The sequence below is a fragment of the Sebastes umbrosus genome, chromosome 14 (genome assembly GCF_015220745.1).
Source record: "Sebastes umbrosus isolate fSebUmb1 chromosome 14, fSebUmb1.pri, whole genome shotgun sequence".
Lineage (NCBI taxonomy): Eukaryota > Metazoa > Chordata > Actinopteri > Perciformes > Sebastidae > Sebastes > Sebastes umbrosus.
In genome coordinates, this window is record NC_051282.1 from 30,455,099 (window position 1) to 30,478,973 (window position 23,875).

The 23,875-nt window shown below is 43.7% G+C and overlaps 2 protein-coding genes across 3 annotated transcripts; both read right to left on the bottom strand.

Annotated features, from left to right (window-relative positions):
- Positions 1-4,495: 4,495 nt before the first annotated feature.
- wfikkn2a (info WAP, follistatin/kazal, immunoglobulin, kunitz and netrin domain containing 2a) lies at positions 4,496-14,488 on the bottom strand. Of its 2 annotated transcripts, XM_037793469.1 has the most exons (4): positions 13,551-14,488; positions 8,271-8,525; positions 7,288-7,604; positions 4,496-6,466 (listed from the first exon to the last, which is right to left on the bottom strand). In XM_037793469.1, the coding sequence occupies exons 2-4, from the start codon at positions 8,499-8,501 to the stop codon at positions 5,266-5,268; spliced, it is 1,749 nt and encodes a 582-aa protein (XP_037649397.1). In that variant the 5' UTR covers positions 8,502-8,525; positions 13,551-14,488; the 3' UTR covers positions 4,496-5,265. The 2 variants fall into 2 exon arrangements, with proteins under 2 accessions (XP_037649397.1, XP_037649396.1); XM_037793468.1 differs by lacking the exon at positions 13,551-14,488 and having other exon boundaries at positions 8,271-9,173.
- A 1,167-nt stretch (positions 14,489-15,655) lies between these two features.
- On the bottom strand, positions 15,656-23,638 carry ankrd40 (ankyrin repeat domain 40). The gene is made up of 5 exons (XM_037793470.1): positions 23,117-23,638; positions 20,895-21,043; positions 19,975-20,619; positions 18,157-18,338; positions 15,656-18,045 (listed from the first exon to the last, which is right to left on the bottom strand). The coding sequence occupies exons 1-5, from the start codon at positions 23,248-23,250 to the stop codon at positions 17,905-17,907; spliced, it is 1,251 nt and encodes a 416-aa protein (XP_037649398.1). The 5' UTR covers positions 23,251-23,638; the 3' UTR covers positions 15,656-17,904.
- Positions 23,639-23,875: the final 237 nt, after the last annotated feature.

Sequence of the window (23,875 nt, forward strand, 5' to 3'; positions counted from 1 at the left end):
CCTCCTCCATACATGACACGATGACACAACTCCTTAACGTCAAATCAACTGCAGCACAACTTCTTAGTCAGCACATTAGTCTATTTATTATGGTATCTAGTCATCTAGTCCATACTGTAAATTGAAAGCAAGGTTGAAGACAAGATGTGATTATAGTTATAGTCAGGGATTGAAAGAGTACTGGAATATTGAAGTTTTACTTTAAGGTCATATTGATAACATTTTTAGGTCGACAAGTATATATATTTATTAAATAATACATCCACAGAGCCTTTAGAAAGGTGCCAAATAAAAGTATGGCTTTTCTTAAAAATAATTATTATGATATAAAAATATATATAAAAAAATGAAATAAAAATTTTGGCAGGTCCAAAATGAATGTTTTGTTAATCTCCCACTTCTAGCAAGGCTTTTGAGTCAACTACGTTGGTATCACATGGTGTCTCTGGGTCGGATAAATGTCTGAGATTGACGGTGAGTGCCTGGCAACGACTTGTTGTGAAGTAAATGCAATGGAACGGGGGGAGGGAGAATGCTACATCTAAATGCTGAATGTTATTAATAGCACTTTTAAAGCTGCAGTGGGTAGAAATGGAGAAAATATCATTAAAAAAGTTATTTTTATAAAAAGGTCAAAGTCAAATCATGTTCCTCCGTGTCCTCAAGTGCTCCTAATGGCATCTGTGATGTCACAGACCGGAGGAAAACAACCAATCAGAGCTGATCTGGAGTCTCTGAGCAGCTGTCAATCACTCACGAACTCCGATCAAACGGTCAAACTAGGCAGCGCTGATCAAATATGAATCAATATTCTGTTACTGTAATGCCTATTTCTCTCCTCAAATGTTCTCAGAAACATCTTGTAGTGTACTGTTTAGCTGTAAAATGAGAACGTTTGTGACCCGGCAGCCATGTTGAGATCAGTTGAGGAGCCCATCTGTCCAAACAGTTCCATTTGTATAGATAGCAGCCTGTTCATACAACTGATCATCAATTATAATCATCAGTATAGCTTTAGAATCAGGCAGAAGAGAGGACACAACTAGACTACATCAATTAGATAGCCTGACACGTTCTTATAGCAGAAGACAAACAATATAAACTCCAGTAGCTGCAGCCACGACACACATATTACAGCAAAACAGAGAGCTCAAGCACACACACACACATATATGATGCTACGTTGCCTAGCAACACTGACTACTTTCTCCTCCTCTGGAGAGACTCACATCCATCACAGTAAAAGTTACTCACCTGTCTGACTGTCACTCTGTGAGTCTGTCTGGGGCACCGAAACACTCCTCCACCCGTCTGCTCCATCCAGGTTCAGCTCCTCTGCTCCTTCAGTCCACTCAGCATCTCTCTGGTCCCAGTAGAACCACTCCCATCCGGTCTCTCTGGTCCCAGTAGAACCAGTCCCACCTGGTCTCTCTGGTCCCAGTAGAACCATTCTACTCTATCTTTCTGGTCACAGTAGAACCAGTCCCACCCGGTCTCTCTGGTCCCAGTAGAACCAGTCCCACCTGGTCTCTCTGGTCCCAGTAGAACCAGTCTACTCTATCTTTCTGGTCACAGTAGAACCAGTCCCACCCGGACTCTCTGGTCACAGTAGAACCGGTCCCACTGGGTCTCTCTGGTCCCAGTAGAAGCTGTCCCACTGGGTCTCTCTGGTCTCTCTGCGCTCCTCAAAGTGTTCACAAACAGCAGAAAGGCCTGACTACCTCACTGATGGTAAACGTTCCTCTGGATGTAGATAGAAATGGAGCAAATAAGATTAAAAAAAAGCACATGTTCCTCTGTGTCCTGTTTAGCTGTAAGATGAGAAGGTTTGTGACCCGGCAGCCATGTTGAGATCTCTTGAGGAAATAAACCAAGCACCACTCACATGACTGGAGAACAGCCAATAGGAACGCTCTCTCTCTGAAATGACCTGTGATTGGTCAAAGCTAGATGTTTTAAAGCCTGTAAACAGAGCCAGCAGAAGTCTATTATCTCTCAGGACACTTGAGTTATAATATTCTGAAAGGTTATTATGGAGTTTTTGCTGAATGATGATAAAACAAATTGTTGCCGACTGAAGTTGTTTTTTCAACTTAGTACAATAATGCTAACTTTAACCCATGATGACTTCATTTGATTGCATTGTTGTGCTTTGTCTGTACAGTTCTCTACCTGCTAGCCCCGCCCACACCAAGATGAACCACCTGCATGGAAAGAGGGTGAAATCTGCTCCATCCTCACTCCCACTTTTTCTCTTTATCCACATCTTTAGGGTTTTTTTCTATCTTAAAATAGGCTATTTCTCTTTCTTTCTATAAATGCATGCCAACCAATGACTTTAGACCCAGAGTATTCATAAAAACGGTGGACTTGTGTCTCATGCAATGCAAATGTCTCTTAGTGCACACAGTAGATTGCATGTGGAGCGATACAAAAAATTATAATTTGATCTTGGTGTGTCATATCACACCAAGTTTAACACATCCGAATCTCCACCAAACTGTCGGTGGGTGAGTTACCTTGTGGGTAATAGCCTATAAGCGGCATGTTTTGACAAGAAAGAACAATGCATGGAATAAAAAACATAATATTTCTGCTTCTGCTGCAGCGATTTTATTTTTTAATTTTTTAAACTGTCCATCATGAGTCTGACAATATTTCAGAAGTGCAATGATCAGAGTAGTGTTTTAAATAAATAGGCTTGTCCACCCAAGTTTGTTACAAGTACAAATAATGGACAGTTGTTGGTTATGACGAGTACATTATGTGAAAACTATGTCAATTTCCTGAGCAAGACAATCGATGTACAATCAGTGCCAATTTTTGTGTATTAGTTATCGGCACGGTCGGCGCCAGAGCATTAGGAACGGACGGGCAATCGACATGTTACTACGTCCATGAAACCACAGGTTATAAACTGAGATGCACAGCGGGAAATCTGTTCAATATGTTGCACTAATAAACCTATAACATTAGATCACTTTCACCACGGTTACACAACTAATTAAAGGATAAACAACATCTTTAAGCCACATCAAGAACCAGTACGCAATTACAACCATATATCGCACTCATCCAGAAACGTAGCCACGATTACAAACGTGCAAATGAATACCTCTCACAGAGCAGGAGAGACATTTAATCAAGATGCATGAGTGGATTTATGAAGTCACCACTAGAACAGCTGCAGAATCTCCTCAACACAACTTTTTTTCCATTTATTTTTTGTTTGTTTTATATAAGAAATGACTTCCATTACCAAACTGTACCACTTCATTTGACTTATAGCTGTAAAAGTATTTCAGTTTAGTTGTTTTGTCAGCAGAGGATTCAGCTGAGAGGGCACAGTGACCCTTTTGGACCACCAAGGCCCGCCCCTAACGCCGACGATGGTTAACGGGAAAGAAAGTGGACCATCCCTCTGAAAACCCAACAAGTTCCTCCTCAAGTTCTGTGTCACTGAGGGCATTGTGCCCCCCCCCACCCCCATCCTTTGCGCCTGCGGCTGTCTGGCTTATTATTATGGTCTGTCTGGCAGGCTGCCTGGCTGGTGGTCTCTAAGTGAACTTGATACTGAAATCAGCAGCCGGCTGTGATGTGTGGAGCATCGAGGGGCCATGTCGAGCTCTCGTCTGGAGCTCAGCCAGTCGCTTCTTAACACTTCGTCAACAGTTCTAATGAAAGTGGCCTTTTCCTCGGTGGCCTCTTTTTCATTAGCGGGGTCAGAGGTCGCCACTCTCGAGGCTGGGTTTGAGAGGGCAGACAGTTGAGGAAGTGGGCCCAGGACGGGGGGTTAGAGAAGGGGATATAAGGGCAGAGGGGGGGAACGGGGGGAGAACATGCAGCGGCTAGTTGGCTGCCTTGTGTTCGGTTTCCTGTACGCCCTGCTGTGTCCTGGGGATTAATTCTTAAAAAACTCTTAAGGTACCCCCACAGCTCTAGCGTTCGTCAACTCTGAGTGGATTATGACGTTGTGACCTTTATACTCATGCTCAAGCAAAAACATGGAGCTCTATCGTCACTTCAGGGGTTACATTCCCCACTTTCTACTTGACTCTCACTGTTCTCTGTTTTGCCCCTTTAACACAGATGTGGCCAACTGAGTGAGCCGACATCCCTCTCCTCCTCCTCCTCCTCCTCCTCCTCCTCCTCCTCCTCCTCCTCTTCCCTTCACCCCGGCCTCTCGCACATGAAAGGGGCCGCACAAGGCCAATAGAGGGCCGGTGGGGTGTGTGCTATGCGAGGGCCCCAGACCCAGACACAACACAACACACAGCTCTGCGGGCCACCACAGCTGGGCTGGAATGTGACCTGCTTCAGACTCGGCACCGTGTGCGTGAGTGTGGATGGATGGAGGAAGGAGGAGGAGGAGGAGGAGGACATGGATGGAGGGACGCACTGCCGGCATGAGCCTTTTGATAAGCTGTGAGCATGTTGGGTATTTTGTCTTCAGCGCAGGGAACAGCACAACATAACAAAGCAAGGACATCTGTAGTATTTTCTAAATCATCTTTATTCATTTTTGCCATCAATAAAAGTTTGAATGGACACTAATATATCACAGATAACATCAAAATATGTCTGCTCTCAATGCAATTAGATTCACAGAGAGACGTTCTGCCTATATATATATATTTATATATAAGATGAAAATAAATACCAAGTACAGAAGTCCACATACATATTCTGTAAATTAAAACTTTTCAAAATAAAATAGATTCCACAAAATGTGGAACCAAAGAGCTTATCTGATTCTGGTAAATAAAACTGAGGCTTTGACTTGCATTATTGTGAGCTCAAGTGCTCCTGACAGATGTTACGCAATGTGGGGTAACCCACACAAACATAAAGCAAACGTACCAATCATATTAAAACATACCGCTAAATGAATGATATTAGTGAATTCAAGAAGAGAGGGAATCTATAATGCCGTTTTAGTAAACAGTTTCAAAGATTAAATACTTTGTACAGGGTAAATGCTCGTGACTAATACTACTCTATCTGCCTTTTCCAGACAGTTCATTCATTCTAATTTCTTAAAAATGAGCTATTTGGACAGTTTTGACACAGCATCTGTGAAGTAATCATGAATGAAAACTGACATAAATGATCAGTGACAACAGTAAAAAGTGATTTTTTTGAGCGATAAGGAACAAAGTGAGGAAAGAAAAACATCTGAAACAGGAACTATGTTAACTGGCAGTCAGACAGACTGGTGAGGTCACTGGAGCTGGGAATAAACAGAAAACAGAACTTTAAAAGACTTTACTGGACGGCAGAGAAATCTTTAAGGAAATCGCAGGTTTTCTTGTGGATGACCTCACGAAGCTTCCTGATCCTGCGCGGGCTGGAGGAGCCCACGAAGCTGTCGGGCTGCAGGACGGCCATCCCGTTTTGAACATCCCCCATGATGATGAGCTGCCCGTCGGCCGTGGTGATATTGGGGCAGGGACAGTTCCAGTCCATGTTCAGGAGAGTCACCTCCAAGGGCTCTTTGCCAAAGAACCTCAGACCCATCTTCTCATCCTTCAAGATTTCCTCCACCGTCACCAGAGCGTGGCCCGACTCCTGCTCCTCCGTCAGCTCGGTCACACGCCCGAGGATCACGAAGTCGCTCTTGCAGAAGCTGGTGACCATCTTGGCTCGGGGTTTGCACACCTTGCAGTTGTGGTTCTTCGGAAAGGGACACATCTCCTCGCAGGCCTCCTTCGACTCGAAGCTGTTCTCGTTGCCGCCGCAGCCTCCGTACACGAAGGACTGGCACTTCTTGAGGATGCTGCTGTAAGCCCAGCGGGGCTCGTAGGCCTTGCAAGGCCCCTGGAGGCTCGGGAGGCTGCAGGGAGCCGCCAGCTCTCCTCCGCACGACAGCATGCAGGTTTCGTAGGTGTTGAAATGGTTACGGTTCTTATTGCACTGACTGTAAGTAAAGGTGAAGCAATTGTTCCTCTTTGGTTCATAGTACCAGCTGATGCTCTCTTCTCCGCAGTCATCTGTGTCTGGACTCTTGAGGCACTCTTCAGCTGGAAACGGCAGGTTGGTACTATTCCCTTCCGCATTCTTTCCTTTCGCCTCCTTCCTGATCACTACCAAAGGAAAGTGTGACGATACACTCCCTCCGACGTTTTTGGCTGTACACGTATAGATGCCGGCGTCCTGAAGTTGCGCGTTGTATATGACCAGCTGGCCAATGTTGGTGACCACGACGTTCCCTCGGACGTGATTGACTCTCATTATGGTGTTCTCTTTGCCCTTCAGTTGTTTCTCCCAGGTGATTTCCGGATGTGGCTTCCCAGACACCTCGCACAGGAAACTGGCTGTCTCGCCCACAAACACGGCCTGTTGGGTGGGGCCGCTGTGGATGGTGGGGAGCTGGATGTCAGCTGGGAGGGTGGTCTGGAGGGCGGTGGTGGGATATAGGGTGGTCTCTGCTGGGATTGGACTGGTGTTTGGCCAGGTCAAGTGGTACCTGTAGGGAGGTTGAATAAGACAGGAATTAATCAGAGCCAGGATATGTCCAAGGTTTTCTATAATTACTATATTGACCATTGGCGGACTCAGGAGGGGGGGCCTTCAATTGGAGAAAACATGATAAAGTGCCCTCTAGGGTGCCCTTCCAGTGGAGAAAACATGAAGTGTCATCAAAACATGAAAATGTGCCCTCTTGGGTGCTCTTAAATGGAGAAATGTGATAAAGTGCCGTCTAGGATGCCCTTCCAGTGGAGAAAACATGATAATGTAGCCTCTCGGGTGCCCTCAAATGGAGAAAACATGATAAAGTGTCATCTAGGGTGCCCTTCAAGTGGAGAAAACATGATAAAGTGTCATCTAGGGTGCCCTTCCAGTGGAGAAAACATGATAAAGTGTCATCTAGGGTGCCCTTCAAGTAGAGAAAACATGATAAAGTGTCATCTAGGGTGCCCTTCCAGTGGAGAAAACATGATAAAGTGTCATCTAGGGTGCCCTTCAAGTGGAGAAAACGGGATGAAGTGCCCTCTGGGGTGGCCTTAAAATGGAGAAATCCTGATGCAGTGCAGATAGGCTGCCCTAATATGCTAGTAAACTTTGCCCTTTTAATTTATTTTCCTTGCCCCTGCCCCTCAGACCGCCTGAGTCCGCCACTGACATTGACATATTACAAACAAAAATTATGTTTCTAAACTACAGCCATAAAAAACAAGTTGTGTTTTTCAAAATGTCGTAATTATGAGGACGAAAACAAAAACAAGCCAACTTTACCTCATCACAGCAAAAACAAATAGTAGAGATCTGAAATACTTAACATGTTACCTGCAGGTGACCTCAGAGATAGAGATACCCTTGGAACAGGCCTCCGCATCCATGTAGCACTTGTTATAGTAAGTCATGCCGTCGGACGCGCACGTGAAGTGGGGCTCTCTCTCACAGCGGTCCCGGCACTTACAAACAGGCTGGCCGTCCCAGATGTCACACTCGGAGCCTTGCTGGGAGCACATGAACTTGTCACAGGTGGCGCCCTCTGGCATTCCTATGGGGCCCTTGTTGCCCTTGACGTCTATGTAGCGTGATGCCACGCAGCTCTTGTTTCCACACACGTTAGGGCAGCACTTCTCAAATGTCTCACAGTCCTAAAGTTGGGAAAAGAAATTAAAAAAGTGACTTCTGTTTTGTACAGTTGAGATGCAGTTAAAATACTGCATGAAACCTAGTGATGAAATCCTTCTCAACAAAACCTTCAGATTTCATTTTGATGAAGTTAGATTAAAAAACTCCAACTCCAACTCTGAGTTCTCTTAAATCAAAGCTTCAAACTTTCCTGTTTGCTGCTGCTGCCTTTTATTAAACCAGATAATGATCATCTTATATACTGCACTACAGCTTTTACTCTTGTGTGTTATATTCTATCCTAGCTTTTATTTTTAGCTTGTTTTTATTTTCTAATCTTTAATGTTTTTATAACTGTTTTAATTATGTTTTAATGTTCTTTTGCACTTTGTTGCAATGTTCCTGAATGTTTCTGTAAAGCACTTTGAATTGCATGTTGCTGAAATGTGCTCTACAGATAAAGCTGCCTTGCCTTCACATGATCCATCTGACTAACCTGCTCAATGCCTTTGTTTGTTATTGGTTATTTTGTTATTTCTATCAATCCTTCATGCAGCAACTCATGCTCAGTGAAAAGGAAAACAGGAGTTGTCCAACATGAGATCCTGGTCTCCTAAAGGAGACCCTGATTCCAGATGATTATTGTCTCTACACATGTCACCTGCAGCAGGTTAAACTCAACAACTCACCTGGTCAGATTCACACTCGCGCATGCAGGTGCTCATGGCATCCACCCACAGGTTGGGGTTCAGGTCGTTCGGGCACAGACCCGCGTGAGAGTACACCACCACTTTGGCCACAGACACAGACATGGACATGGGCATCGCTCTCACGAGGCAGCAGCTGTCCATATAGAGGAGGAGAGTGGAAGAATGTCCCAGAAGAAACCAAATCCATCTGGGAAACAGCATCCACCACATCTCCGACGCGTAACAGAACGGAGGCTAAAGAGAAAAAAAACTCTTTAAAGTAACTTCAAAAGTAGTTTCTAACCACTGAGATGTGAGATGCAGCAGAGAATGAAAGCAGCAGCAGCTTGCAGGATCCGGTGTGGATGTGGATGTGGAGACTAACCGAGCTCTCCAGGTCGGTTTAATAGCAGCGAGAGATTAGAGAGCAGCGGTGAGCAAACCCACTTTAACATCGAACTACATGAATTACAGTCTCCTGTCTGGTCCGACAGCAAATCCCAGCTGAGTTACAGTTATGATCAACTTAATTAAAGAAAAAAAAAAAAAAAGTTCTCCTCCAGTTTGCAGCCGCTGTCTCCCAAAGGACTGGAGAGACACCTGTGCGTAAAGGAGCTGCTGCCTTAACCCTTAGCTGGCAATGGTGCAGGACACATTTAGCAATACCATACTACTAACTATAGCAGATAACATTTATTATGCAAAATATGCACCAACTAAACATTTTGCATCTTAGCACATTTTAAAAAACAGGTGTAAAGATACAATACAATCCATAGAAAATGATTGCACTGTTAAGAATAACAGTAAAGAACTGTCAGCAGGGTTGCCTTTATGTTACTGTAAAATGAACATTATTATACTGTCGCTGACATTTACAGCTTTATACTGTTAATGAAAAATACAGTTGTTTTTTTTATTAATTACACAGTTAATTTACTGTTTAAAGATACATTATAAAGCTGTTTTTTCACCTTTCTTTTACATTATCTTACTGATTTGTTTTAATGCACTATTTATTTTTTACATACATTTTAATAAACATTCTTTTTTGCCTATAGATGAATAGACTTAGCAGGTTACAGACATAGGAATAGTCACATTAAATACAATTAAAGGCACTTGTTAGGGAAAATGCTATAATAGACTTGTTGACACTTTTCCCAAAATGTGTGTCTCTAGCTGGCTACAAGCACAGAATGAAACCAGAACAGCATGTGATGAAGAACAATAAAGCTAATTCACTGATTTTACAATCATGTACAATGTACAAGCCTCACATGAGCAGATCAGGTCCCAGAATTAAACAAATACTGCATGAAACTGTTACTGATGATCCTTTAGACAGTTGATCAGCAGTAAAGGGCTGTTTTTTTAAGAATGCATTATGCATTAAAAACGGCCTATGAGCGTAATTTGACAGGTTTTCTTTTGCATTAACAGTAAAGCACTGTGTTTAGCAATAACAGGTTAATACTGTTGAAATCCTGCTGTAAATTAACAGCACTTGTTTACAGTGTAGTCACACAACTCTATTTATTAGTGCCAATACACTTTATCTTGCATTTCAACAAATAGATTCAAATTATAAGGTGCTTTTGGATATGTTTTTTGTCATGTAATTCTGAGCGCTATAATACTGCATGATGATTTAACACTGTTTGCTGTAAAATGTGTCCAGAAGATGGCACCAAACTCAGTGTCTTCCTCTCCTTCTGGTTTCTCCTCTGTACTCAAAGTGAACCAAAAAGGTTCATTTAAACTGCTTGAGTTTAAATGAGTTCAATTTGAGTAGGTGGTTTCATTGTGTAAGGTCTATTATTAATGGATAATTAAAATGTTTATTTGTTTCTACCATGGCTGTTCATTGTGGGAGTCTATCCTCCTACTTCTACTTCCTCATCTTCTCCCTCATCCTCTTCTTTTTCTTTCTGTACCTCAAAAACTCCAAGACCAACAGCAGCCAAACTTTCCAGATATGTGATGATAATAATTATAGCGGTGCACCAGATGATGGTGCAGAATCCAACCTTTCAAAAACCTAATGTTTTAGATATAATGAGTTCACTATCTTCTCTACATCATTGTGTCAGACTGTCATATTCACTGAACTGTGGTTGATTCTATATTGTCCATATCTGATGTCACACCCCATCATTTCTTATTATTCTTATGTGCAACACTGATTAAACTATACAATAACTTGCATAATAATTCAACTGTGCAACGCTGCATTTATACTGAACATTTCAAGAATATATTTTAATTCTTATTTATACTTTTATTGCATTTATATTCAACACACGTAACAGATCTCACTTCTCAGCATTTTTTTATTTACTTATTTATACTGTTGTTGTATATTGCATGTGTTTGATGCACATTTTATTATTTATTTATATTTATTTATACCATTTACATGTTAAATACCCCTATATTTCTATTATATATGTTTATATAAGAGCAACTGTAACATCCCAATAAAGGATTTCTGATTCTGATTCTGACATAATGTACCATTCAGGTTAAACTGATTCAACTGATAAAAACATGCATCCTTACACAGTTTAGTTTGTTGTATGTTTTACAGCGTGTGTTATAAAATGTCCTGAATACTCCAGCCAGGACTCCGAATTCTTGTTTTTATGAATCAACCACTGCAACACTTTGGAAATGCCCCAACAAGTGAAGTGTACTAGTCGCGAGCAATTGCTTGATGGTGCAAATAAAAATACAAACATGATGTGAAATGCAAATTTTCGTGGTGCAACCTGACATAACGGCCAGTTTGTGTGTTTGCCAATAGTCTATCACACAGAATATTAAGTTGTATGAATTAAAGACATTACAGATCAATGCTTTTCAAACTATAACCACATGTTGGTAGAGTTAAACAGAGAATCCTGTCAATATCTGAAACACTCTCAGTGTTGGAATATTGTGTAGCGTCATCAGTGATGAGACAGATAGGAAACACTTTAAGAAGAGCATATTGTAATAGACAATGGGAATGCGATTAGGCTCATCGGGCTCATGCTATCACAATACTGACATGTAAGAAGTCACAAGTAGTACAGACAGCTTGGCCGGGGTTTCACAACACGCTAAATGTTGTGAAAACTCGGTTTGTTCCACGAAAAGCCAAAAGCTTTCCAGGAAGTGTTGCAGAAACGGGGGCTTCAAAGCAAAACAAATAGGCTTGTGGTCCGTTTGGTCGAGGACACGAACAGACAAAAGGATACGTTCCCACCAACACAGTCGGATTAGGAGCACCGCTAAACTCAAATAAAACAACGTTAAAAAAAGCCGGTCTACTTTTATCTTAAAAAGAAAACAGAAAAACTCAACATTTTAGTCGCTTCGCTGTGTGTGTGTGTGTGTGTGTGTGTGTGTGTGCGCGCGTGTGTGTGTGTGTGTGTGTGTGTGTCTGTGCTTCCCAAGCAGAGTCCCTGCTGAGCCCAAAGAGGCCCAGTGCTCTCCAGGCCGAACCCTGCCGTCTTAGTCTGGTCTGTGTCTGTGAAACTGGACGTACAGATTATATTCTACCCAAAACACACACACACACACACACACACACACACACACACACACATATATATATATGTGCATGCTCTCACTTTCATGCAAATGCACAAACACAGTCTAGCTGTGTTTTCAGTGTCTGCCCACCCAGTCACCCCTAACCTTCACCCCTCCACACCCTGCATTCCCAGCATAGCCGACACTGGGTCTGCAAAGGGCATGTCACGTATTGAATAGAGCCTCCCGGTGGACCCCACGCAGGGCGCTCCGACACTCTATCCGCCTTCAGCACATGCATTGTCTGCAAACAGACCTTGACTTTGACCTTCTCTGTGTGCACTCGCCATCTTTCTGAGCCCGGTTCAAAACAGCTCTGCAACTCAAGAGACGTCTCCATTAATGTTTATGTTCTTGCGATATTAAGATTTGGGTTTAAAGGCAATGTGAAGCTTTTAGATCCTTTATCACAATCATGTTCTCCTCAGTGACTGAAAGCATCCACTGACAAAGGCAGAAATCAACTACAACTACCGCCAACCAGTCAAGTTACAGTTTAAAATCCATGTCGGTCCAAAATGTCATCACTTCATCATTTTATCCCGTTATACATTTATGAGAACTCATCATAGTTAGCACATTCATTCTTGAGTTATGGCCCAAAACGTGTTCTGTGAGGTCACAGTGACCTTGACCTTTCGAATCAGTTCATCCTTGAGTCCAAGTGGATGTTTCACAAGAATGGGATGGACCTGAGGTCATAGTGACCTTGACCTTTGACCTCCTCCTTGAGTCCAAGTGGACGTTTGTGCCAATTTGAAAAAATTCCCTCCAGACATTCCTGAGATATCACGAGAACGGTCCGCATGGACTCGCCTTAATGATCTTTCTTTCAGATTTGATCCACAGACAGACCTAGGGCAGCTTTAATGTGTTTAATTGTGATGTCTGGTATTGATGCAGCAATTTACTTTCTATAATAAAGTATCCTTAAACTTTATGCTAAGCTAAGCTAACAGGCTGCTGACCGGAGCCTTGTATTGAACGGACAGATATTAGAGTTGTATCAATCCTATCTTGCCCTCTTGGATGCCCTATGGTAGATAAAACATGATAAAGTGCCCACTAGGGTGTCCTTCCAGTGGAGAAAACAAGATAAAGTGTTCTTTAGGGTACCCTTCCAGTGGAGAAAACAAGATAATGTAGCCTCTCGGGTGCCCTCCCATGGAGAAAACGTGATAAAGTGCCCTCTAGGGTGCCCTTGCAGTGAAGAAAACAAGATAAAGTACTCGCTAGGGTGTACTTCCAGTGGAGAAAACTTGACGAAGTGCCCTCTTGAATGCCCTATGGTAGATAAAACATGATAAAGTGCCCTCTGGGTGCACTTCCAGTGGAGAAAACATGATAAAGTGCCCTATAGGGTGGCCTTAAGATGGAGAAATCATGACGCAGTGCCATATAGGCTGCCCTACACGCTAGAAAATGTTTAGTGCGTTGGTGCCATTTTTTATTTTTCTCCCCCCTGCCCCTCAGAGCGCCTGAGTTCACCACTGCTCAGAGAGGCATAAATCACTCACTGTGCATATACTGTATAAGCTACTGTACGTTTTACCTCACCATTAATCTCTCAGTGGCTTTACGGTGTCATGCATGTCGTGAATAAGCAGCTCTGTATCTTGGCTTTGTGCATTATGCCTGTCAGAGAAGGGCACATATTGCACAGAAGGGCCGTAATCCAAGCACATCGGCCGAGGCACGTACCTGTGAGTAACGTCGCCTTGTGCCTCCATTTCTAAAATGCTCTTAGGGGGTTCTCGACCACGCAGGTCCACACGGCGTCTCCGGCCTGCGACCGAGGCCTGGGAAGCTGGTGGAGCGGGTTCAAAAACAATGAAGGTGTTATGACTGTTCATACTAAGCTTATTATGAGAGTCTCACTCCAGAACAAAGGAGAGAGACACGTCCAGCCACAGCAGGGCCCTAAGCTGATTCCTCAGCCTCAGTCTAGACACACAGCACAACATGCCGATGCACAGACATGCCGGAATACATGCGCAGATCCACAGGCGTCCACTGAAACCTATATATATTATATATTATATAGATATTGCCATGCATTCCTTTTGTCCCTATATTTAGATTGCAAACACACATTTAAAACTTTCCCAACACAACTCTGCTCAGATGATGCAACGTTTGAGCTCTCCAGACTGCAGCGTCTGAACATCTGCTCACCACATGAACACCACTGTATTCATTTCATTGAAGAGTGTGTTAGTACGACCATAACTTAGGTGTTGTTTATGTTCTTTAAATCAGAGAGGGAACATAACAAACTGCCTCGCTAGTTAAGTTCACAACAGAACGTACAACATCGGCTCGCGGTGCAAATGCAGGTCAAAAGTGAAAAACCACAGCTGGACGGTACAATACTGAAGTATGGAACGTTTCCATAAAGGCTTTTTATTAGTGTTAATAATGGACCTAATAAGGGGTAATAAACTGACATGTTAAATTAAAAGAAAGTCTAAACCAATCAGTGAAAATGTGTATCTGTTCAGCAGATGGTGTCGCTTGATATCAGATTTTTCATCAGTTATATTTAAAGGTGCAGTGTGTAGGTTTTGGCGGCATCTAGTGGTGTGGTTGCAGATTGCAACCAACTGAGTACCCCTCTACTCACTCCTCCTGCGGTAATGTGAGCTGCTGAGTGCAAACCTGTGGTAACGCCGTTTACCTCGCTCAGAGACCGTCCTTAACATAATAACACTACTCCGCAACGGAGGTCAGGACATGGATGTGTTAAGAGAACTGGATCCAGCGTTGGAGGCGGGGTTCCGTTCATTCCTATGAAAGTTGCTGAGTGGCGCACAAAGACTAAATGGCTCGACGTCTGTCTGGAAAAGTACCCGGATCTTGGGGCACATGGAACATGCGTAGTAGCGTCCGCTCGGTCACATGTCTCGGTCATGGGGTCCCAACGTCACGCCGTCTTCACGGCTCGCGATCCAGCCTCGGTCTTATAAATATTATATTTAATTTCTGGTAATAGTAGCCCAAAATGTTACCCACTGTTCCTTTAAGTACGTAGGCTGTTTTAAACTACAGCTATTATTCAGGGTTATTAGAGGTTTATTTAATGTGCCTTTGAATGCTGCTACGCTTTTAAATTTTGTTAATCATTTTTATCCCTGTGTTCAATAATGACATCATTATTAATGCAACAATAGTTGGGGAAATGTACTTTCAAGCGGACCATATCATGCAAATGAATGTCATTTGTGATATCAGTGCCAGCGCTGAAGAACAGTTTCCATTTGCTTCTTGTAGATCTGCATGAGAATTATTGTTATTTCACTTTTATTAAGTTTTATTAAGCATCATTAATTAGCATCGGAATGCAGAAGCCAAAGATGAGCACTGAAGATGCATCTTCTACCGGCTTCCACACAGGAATCCTGAACGTGGTGCATTTCAGTATAAAGATAAATGGACCAGTATTCAAACAGCAGGTTTTAAAATACTTTTTATGAATTCAATTAAATCCAAGCAACAAAACAAAAAGGCTATTCTCTTATTATTATTATGACTTCAAGTGGCAATAACCTTATGAGCTCATCTAATGCCAATACTTGCTCTCCTGCTCCCTCTACTGGCTCTTGGTTGAAACACACATTTCAATGAGTTTACCTCAAACATCCAGCACACGCATGCAGGTACAAACAAAAAGGATAACCTGCAACAAAAAGCCGAACAGAACACGTAACCGGTCCCTTCATTCTTTAAGATAGATACTCAAACTTATTAACTTCAGTTAGTCAGATGGACAGAATATGCTTTTTGAGTTTGAGAGAAAACGAGGGAAGTGATTCTCCATGCTTTATCAAAGAACAGATATAACAGGTCTCCAGAACGAAAAGAACACAACTTTAACAGTGCACAGGACGTACTGTATATAAAAATATCAGACTCTGAATGCATAGGTTAGGTCAAACTGTATTCTGCTTTTTCTAGAACAATGAGCAACACAACGTTCCTTATCTCCTTTCCACAGAATCAAAGAAGCCCATTTCAAAACATGCTGCTTCCACTCACCCGGGGCACCAAACGTCCTCCGTACACTGTCCCACTTTCTCAACCGAGCCTTCAATCCTGCCTTGAAAACATGTGGCACAACTTGACGTAATAATAAAGCATTGTAACGTAGTCGGGAACAGAAGATGAGCACTCTCTGTAGTCCTTCCTTCTCACTGCAAACACATCCTTCTCCCCCCCACATTGCACTTTCCTTGCAGACTTTTTGACACAAACACAACAGGCCTAACTGGTTAAAAACAAAAAATAATTATACAAATTAATAAAAGATAGATCATGAAAACATACAAATACAGTAAGAGCTTCAAGGTATACATGTTCAACAGTAAACAGTTAACCACTGGGCTGATTGTAGGACGTGTGTAGTGGCCGCCTACTGCGCTGCTTCAAACCAACGAGCCCCAGCATCCAGAATTAAAAAGGAATATAAAGTGTTGATGAAAGCAGCATAAACCCTCCGACCTCTTCACCTGTTAAACTCTTAATGTACAGTACAAGAACGCTTTTTAGTTTCGTCGTCTCCATTTAAAGTCAGACAGCAGCACTTCTTCTGATTAAGCTACCGAATAAAAAACATCAACATTTCCGTTAATAAAAAAATGTAATATTAGCAGAAGACCTTGTCAACCAAACTGAAGCCATATATATATATCAATATTTTAAAGAAATCTAGTCGCCTAAGTTTAAACTGACGGCGACGGTGTGAGAAATAAGAAGAGCTGGAGGAAGGAGGAAGCACTCAATCATAAAACCATCCGATTTCTTTCCTCTTCGCTTCGGGGGGGAACAAAAAGTCTAACAAGGCTGCGTTCTCTTCTGAAGCAGTGATAGTTTAGTCTGCAGTTATTCTTATCTTTGCTGGCTAGATTACTTTTTGGTTTTTGATTCTAATCACAGTTAAACAGAAGGACAGCAACTGAACTCAACTCATAAGGATAAACCAAGCAGAGAGCCTCGTATCTTCACAACCTTTAAAGCCTTGCTACTCTAAAACAAAGGTCTCGCTTCATTAGTACAATTTAAAATAAATACTTCACAGTTGACAGTAGTTAGTGTTATGCTGACTGAACCTATAGTAGCACGGCACCCTGCAAAGCACAAGTGATCATTTATTGTAGAAAATAAAAATTAGTTGCTGCACATTTATCTCTAAGATAGAAACTTTTTTCGTCCGACATGAAAAGACACAAATTCAAACAAAACGTTCTTTTCCACAGTGTGTGACTGGATGATTCAAACATGTAGGGAAACCAGTACTCAACATGTGTCCATCCTTGTGTGGATATTATAGATTAAAGCATTACTGTATGCAAATAGAAGTACTACTAGTCCAGAGATCCCTTCGTCACCAGGCCAGTAATGGATGCCCTCTGCAGGAAAGACACTAAGGTTAATGCCTACAGCATGTATGAAAGTGTGTACGCCAGCTGGAGCATCTCATAGAACGCTAGAAATTCAAGTTGCTGTGTGCAAGTCCAACTTGTCCCATCCTGTGGACTGATGATGAACTTATCGGTTAACAGTTATGTAAATCCTTCCTGTCGTCCTCTGCTCTCTGGTCTTATCAGACCAGAGTCCACAGCCAGTATAGAGGGATGTGTGTCCAAATAAGGCTATTACAGAATCCTATTCAAGTCCAGTCCGTAAGGAAGACAAGCCAATGCCTCCCTCTGTTGTCCCACCACAGCCTTGGCACAAAGTGCAGCGGGGAGGAGAGAAAGAGTCGAGATAAAGAGAGGAGAGAGGGGCCCAAATACTTTTGCACATAATCGAGGACACCATGCATCAGTAATCGCTTACAACTGGTTGGGTACACTAAAGCGGCAGGAGGGCCAGAGGAGGACAATAGCTACAGAACTTTGAAAAAAACAAATCCCCAGTTAGGAAATTGGCGAAAACACCAAAGCCGGACGAAGCTGTAACAAGGGACCTGGGCGGGCAACTAGTTATGGTTGCTTGAGGGCAAGCTACAGAAGCCCAGTCGTAAAGCGGGGGAGACCTCGGGGGCTCTGTGGAGGCTCTAGTAGGTGAGGCGGGAAGCCTTCATGTTGTAGCAGGGTCTGTCTGTTAGGCCAGTCCCGGAGAAAAGGGACAAGCCCTCTGCTTTCTCCAACACAACCTCCAGCTCCTGAAAGTCCTGCAGCCGAGCTACGTCCTTGTCCTGGTCAGGAAAACACAGTTTCAGAGTTTAAACAGAATAGAGATTATTAATAACAGTACACGTGGTTTCAGCTCTACGGACCAGCCATACTCTACTCTTCTTCCGACATACCTTTCTCAACATGGTGTTCGGCAGCTTGCGGATCTTCTCCACGTGCTCCACGCCGATGTCCAACTCACGGCAGCAGACCCTCAGGAGGGACCGGTAGGTGAGCTCCTGGCGGTCCAGCTCCACTTCGATGAAGTCGTTCTCCCGGGCGTTGGGGTTCTGGATACGCACCTTCAGCACCAACTCTACAGAAAAGGACCAGAGTGATACCTCTCTATTAATAAAGATAGAGAAGATCTCGTAGACTTCAATGCAATCTGACGTATGTTTGGATTGTAGTTTTGTAAGTTCCCATGCATTCATCTCTTGTTATACAAACGTTTGTTTTATACACATGTCTAATAATTATTTAGCGACCTTGCCTGAACCTGAGCGTTGGCGATATCTTAATAAATGAAGGTTGATCGGCACCATGTGCCTTCAGTCTTCCCCCATCCAACACGACAGACAGATACTGCTGATCCAGACATCTCTACATATCTGATTGAATCCTGTTAGGCTAAGTGTTGTCTGTAAATAACCAGCGTGTTAATAGACAACTGTTTGATTCTATAGGCTGAGATTCAGTTGGAAACGACAGTCTGATGCTGCCTCCCACTCCAGCTAACGTTAGCTAGTCATGCTAGTCACCGTCACCAGCATCATTTAGCCGTTTAGCGCACTGACAGTGAATATTCACGTATTGTATGAGCCTCAGATCTCAGTGTGAAAGCCTCGGTTAACCCGCTACACGACAGCTTTTCATCATTTTCTCTCCTGTGACGACGAGTTTCTTTCCCCTGAAAGGGAGCGCAGCCTCGGAGATGACGCCATGCTGGTCTGGTCTATAGCTTGGAGCCATAAAGCCATGCTGGTCTGGTCTATAGCTTGGAGCCATAAAGCCATGCTGGTCTGGTCTATAGCTTGGAGCCATAAAGCCATGCTGGTCTGGTCTATAGCTTGGAGCCATAAAGCCATGCTGGTCTGGTCTATAGCTTGGAGCCATAAGTAGAGGGGCAATTCTATCTTTTTTAGGACATGGCAGGTTTGGGGATTTTTTGTTGGTGCAACCAACTACACAGCAACGCTTCCTGGAGACATGTTTCAACTTTCTCCGTTCTCGCTGTCGTCGTCTACGAGGGATTGTTTTCCCCCATAAGAAAGAAGAAAGAAGAAAGAAGAAAGAAGAAAGAAGAAAGAAGAAAGAAGAAAGAAGAAAGAAGAAATGGTGATGAGTCTCCTCTGGATGACGTATTGCCGGTCTGACGTACAGCCCCAGGTGAGAGTCACTGTAGAAGATGATCATGTTTTTGCTGGTGAACTTGTGACACTTCAGTCATCATACCGAGAGGAAAGGGAACTTCCACTAACAAGCCTTTCTGGTTTGACAAGTTGGCTGCCGACACGAGAATGACGTCACGTCTGTGCACTTATCGCTCACTTACCTGTGGACACGTAACCGTTCCCCGCTATTCACACACACAGAACTGAGTCAAAGTGGAAGGCTTTGTTGCCTCTAATGAGCACAAAGCTGTGTTTAGCCACAGTGAGTTAGAGGAGTCTCTGCTGGACGCCTGGCAACCTCATGGTGACAAAACAAACTCCAGGAAATCACAGCTCCCAGCCAAGAAATTAACGCCCTGTTAAACCACAACTTGATGTTTTTACTTTTCTGTTTGTGAACAATATATAATAAATATCATTTAGAGGTTTTATGTTTGGATAGAACCAGGCTAATAGCTGTTTACCCCATGCTTCAAGTCTTTATGCTAAGCTAAGCTTGTCATCAGGTCATGTTTGTGTTTGTGTGGACGGAGAGGTTCGACATGGTCAGTCTCTCACCTTGCACGTTGACGGGGAAGGTGCTGGTGAAGAAGAAAGGCTGGAAGGCGGCCATGGGTCCACCGGCCTGGCCGTAGCTCAGCTGCTGCGGGATAGACTGCTGCCTGCTCATAGTCGGGTTGTTGCCGGCCACCGGGGCCTGGACCTGGCTCCCGCTGCTGCTGGCCAAGCTGGGGCTGGGCGAGGCCAACGGAGGCGAGCACATGGTGCCGTTGTGCGCCATCGTGTGCGGGTAGTCGGCGTGGTTGACGAGGTGCGGCTCCACCGACAGGTCCATGGGCACCGTGCAGTTGACGACGGCGTGGTTGTGGGACGAAGCCGGGCCGGACGACACGCCGTTTTGTTCAGTCACGGGAATGAAGTCGCCAGCCTGGGCTAGGCTGTGGGCGGCGGGGTTTGGGGGGGGAGTGGCACCGCCGTCAGAGAGCAGGCTCAGTGATTTCTGAGGCTCGTGAGTCGGGGAGAGGGACGGCGAGTCGCTCTGCGTGTCCTCGCCGTGTTCTCCAGAACCATTCTGTGCAAGGTGCTGGGCCAGGATGATCTCTGACTTATCCATCTTGGAATACGTGAAGGCCGGGTTGGACAGGTAGTTGGGGATGATTGGCAACTCAGGCTCCTTCAATTCAGGCACGTCCTCCACTTCAACTGCAGGAATGATGTGCATAAAAACAGACCATTATTTCATTTAAAGCAGCTCAATGAAAACCCAGACAGCTTCTGTTTCTGTCAAAACCAGGAACAGCTGTGCACATATACCATCAACACCCGAGGTTATAACCTGTACATTACATGTCACTGCATGCCATGTTTATGCAACTGAAAAATCACATGTCAGTAACAACAACAGACTTGTATAATGATGTGAAAGGAACAGGGAACACAGGAACAGGGAACAAGAGGGAAAGCAATGTGCAGTTCACCTCCTAAAAGTCGCTTGATCTCTGGTTTGGATGTGAGCTGCGAGGCCAACTCATCCTTCGCCGTGAGGATTTCTTTGTCTGCTCCATAACTGAGCAAGTAGGATACTATGTGCTTATGGTTCCTCTTGCATGACCAGTGCAGGCATGTCCTGGTAGGATTATAGAGGAGAGAACAAAGTTTAGTGAACCAAAACAACACAAGATGGTGGCGAACTGAACCAAGGCCTATGGAAAGGAGGCTGGGTCACGGGTGGACACGGGTCTTGGGGTGTGGGGGTATAACACATGCGCAGTCAGGATATAATGACCATTTTATAAAAGTTAGGGATGCACCGATACCGGATCGGATATCAGGCTGATACCGACTCAAATAGCTGGATCGAATATACTGGAAATTCTCGTTCTTGTTTAAATTTTGACCGATGAGTTGCTGCATTAAAAAGGTTTCTATTTGATGAATTGTAATTCCTGTTAATTTAGTTAGGAAAGCAATGTTGGAGTCAAGCCTGATGTTGCTTTACACATAATATGATCCCTGTCTCTTCTACACAGTGAAATATACAGCTTATTAAGCTTATTTTTTTGGGGGGTGATTAGAATAATGTCACTTTAAACTTCTACCCATCCCATAATACGAGCTAACAGGGCATTGGTTTCCTGTTTGAATGAGCAAGATAATAAAAGGTGGCATGCCTGGCTGATTAACAAGCTGCCTAAGAAGATAACAGGGATTAGCTTTAATCCTGCAACAACAACACTGAATTTTATCTTAAAAACAACACAATCTGTGATTACTAACAGAGTAAATAAGACTTTAAAGGTCCCATATTATAAAAAAGGGAGATTTTCATGTTTGTTTTATTATAAAGCTGGCTTAAGTCTTTTATAAATACTGTGAAAGTATCGATACACTCAATCCACAGGGAAATACACACAGCCCGTATTCAGAAACTCTGCATTTGAAACAAGCTGTCAGGATTTCTGCCCATTCGTGATGTCACAAATATACAATATTTAAACCCTTGACACAATTTTAAATGTAAAATTCTAAATGTGTCCCAGTTTATTTCCTGTTGCAGTGCAACCGTGTGTTCCAATCCGCATACTTCCGTACTTACACTTACTATTTTGAGTGCACAAGTGAGTTCACACTGGGAAGTACGGCAAAATGCAGTGCCCTCAAAGTACCCGGATGTTGAACTCAAAACGATCAGATCGTTGAGTGTGGAACGCTGGACACTTTCCACACTCAATGGTCGCCATCTTGGCTACGTAGCGGAACGGGTGGGACCACGACCACTATTCAAACAGACGTAAATGGTAAATGGACTTGGACTTATATAGCGCTTTTCTAGTCTTCCGACCACTCAAAGCGCTTTACAATACATGTCAGTATTCACACATACATTCACACACTGATGGCAGAGGCTACTAAGGTGCCAACTTTGCCCATCAGGATTTAATCTAAATACTCATTCACACACCGATGGCTATGCCTCCGGGAGCAATTTGGGGTTAAGTGTCTTGCTCAAGGATACATCGACATGTGACCCGGAGCAGCCGGGGATCGAACCACCGACCTCCCGATTGGTGGACAACCTGCTCTACCCTCTGAGCCACAGCCGCCCACGTAGATAACAGAATAAAACAATACAGTACGTAAACATACCGGTGCATTTTCAGCCAACTGGAGGACACATCGTAGGCGTAGGCGACGACGTTGGAAACATAATTTCCACTCTGCTTTCATTTTTTTTCTTCAACAAAGCAGGCAGATATTTTGGCGGGTAGCGAGCCGCTGTCAAATGTTGCGATCGTCATTTCCGGTCAGCGCGCCGCAGAGTATTCGATTTCAGACGACCCTACACCGTTGAAATTTACGCGCTAGTCAAGTAAGTACAGAGTGCACTACATTGAAGTGTACGTGGATTGGAACACACTCTATGTGAATGTCATCCGCTGACAGGAAGCACACATGGACCCAAGCTGTTGCCTAGCAACGCAATTATGTTGCAATTCCGTCGAAATGCGCTAAAACGGAGCGTTTCAGTCAGGAGGGTGAATACAGGTATAGTCAGACTGACACTTTGAGGTAAATAAAGTGTTTTTTTGAACATTACAGCATGTAAACATGTTCTAGTAGAAACACAGATTACAGATATGAACCTGAGAATGAGCCCGATGTGGGACCTTTAATACATTAACTCATCCTGATCTCTCACCAGCCGTTGATCTCGTTCTGAGAGTTCACGTTGACTCCTGTCTCCACTAATGTCCTCACTTCATCGATGTCCCCGATGGCAGCCGCCTCTCTCAGCCGCTCCTCCAGCTCCTTATCCAGCGAGGTGGTGGACATGTTGGCGCAGAGGACGACTAGCTCTCACAGCTCATAGGACGAACAGACTCTGGGATGAACTTGTCAGAGCTGATCAGCTCTCAGCTCCTCTGATGGAGAGCTAGCATTAGCTGCTTACTGGACTAGCGTAGAGGGGCTAGCTGCTAGCTGAAGGCTCCAGCTGAAGGGAACTGTGTGTCGGTGTTTACTCCTCCACAGCTCCGGTCCTCTCCCTCTCCATCCTCCTCTATCTCTGCTGTTGGTTCAGCTTACAGAGCCGCTGTCAGCTCGACTCATCCAGTGTGTGAGAGCTGGAGAGCTGGAGGTGTCAGAGCTCCGTCAGTGTGCTACCAACAACATCCACCGCCTCATCGGGGGGCATCTTAGGATGTAACAACTGTGAGCTGGAACCTTAGTTCCACTCTGAAGACTCTCAGTTAGTACTGTTTTTAACCACTTTAACTTTATGTCAAATTATAGAACATTATCCAGACAACAGTTCTTGTTTTTAGTACATTTTTCTGAGTTGAAATTACTTTTAATAACACACACACACACACACACACGTGTTGCTGGTTGCATCAGTAGCTGCAACTAGTGTGCAACTTCCACCTTTTGTATATTGAGTCACAAAAAATATAGTTAG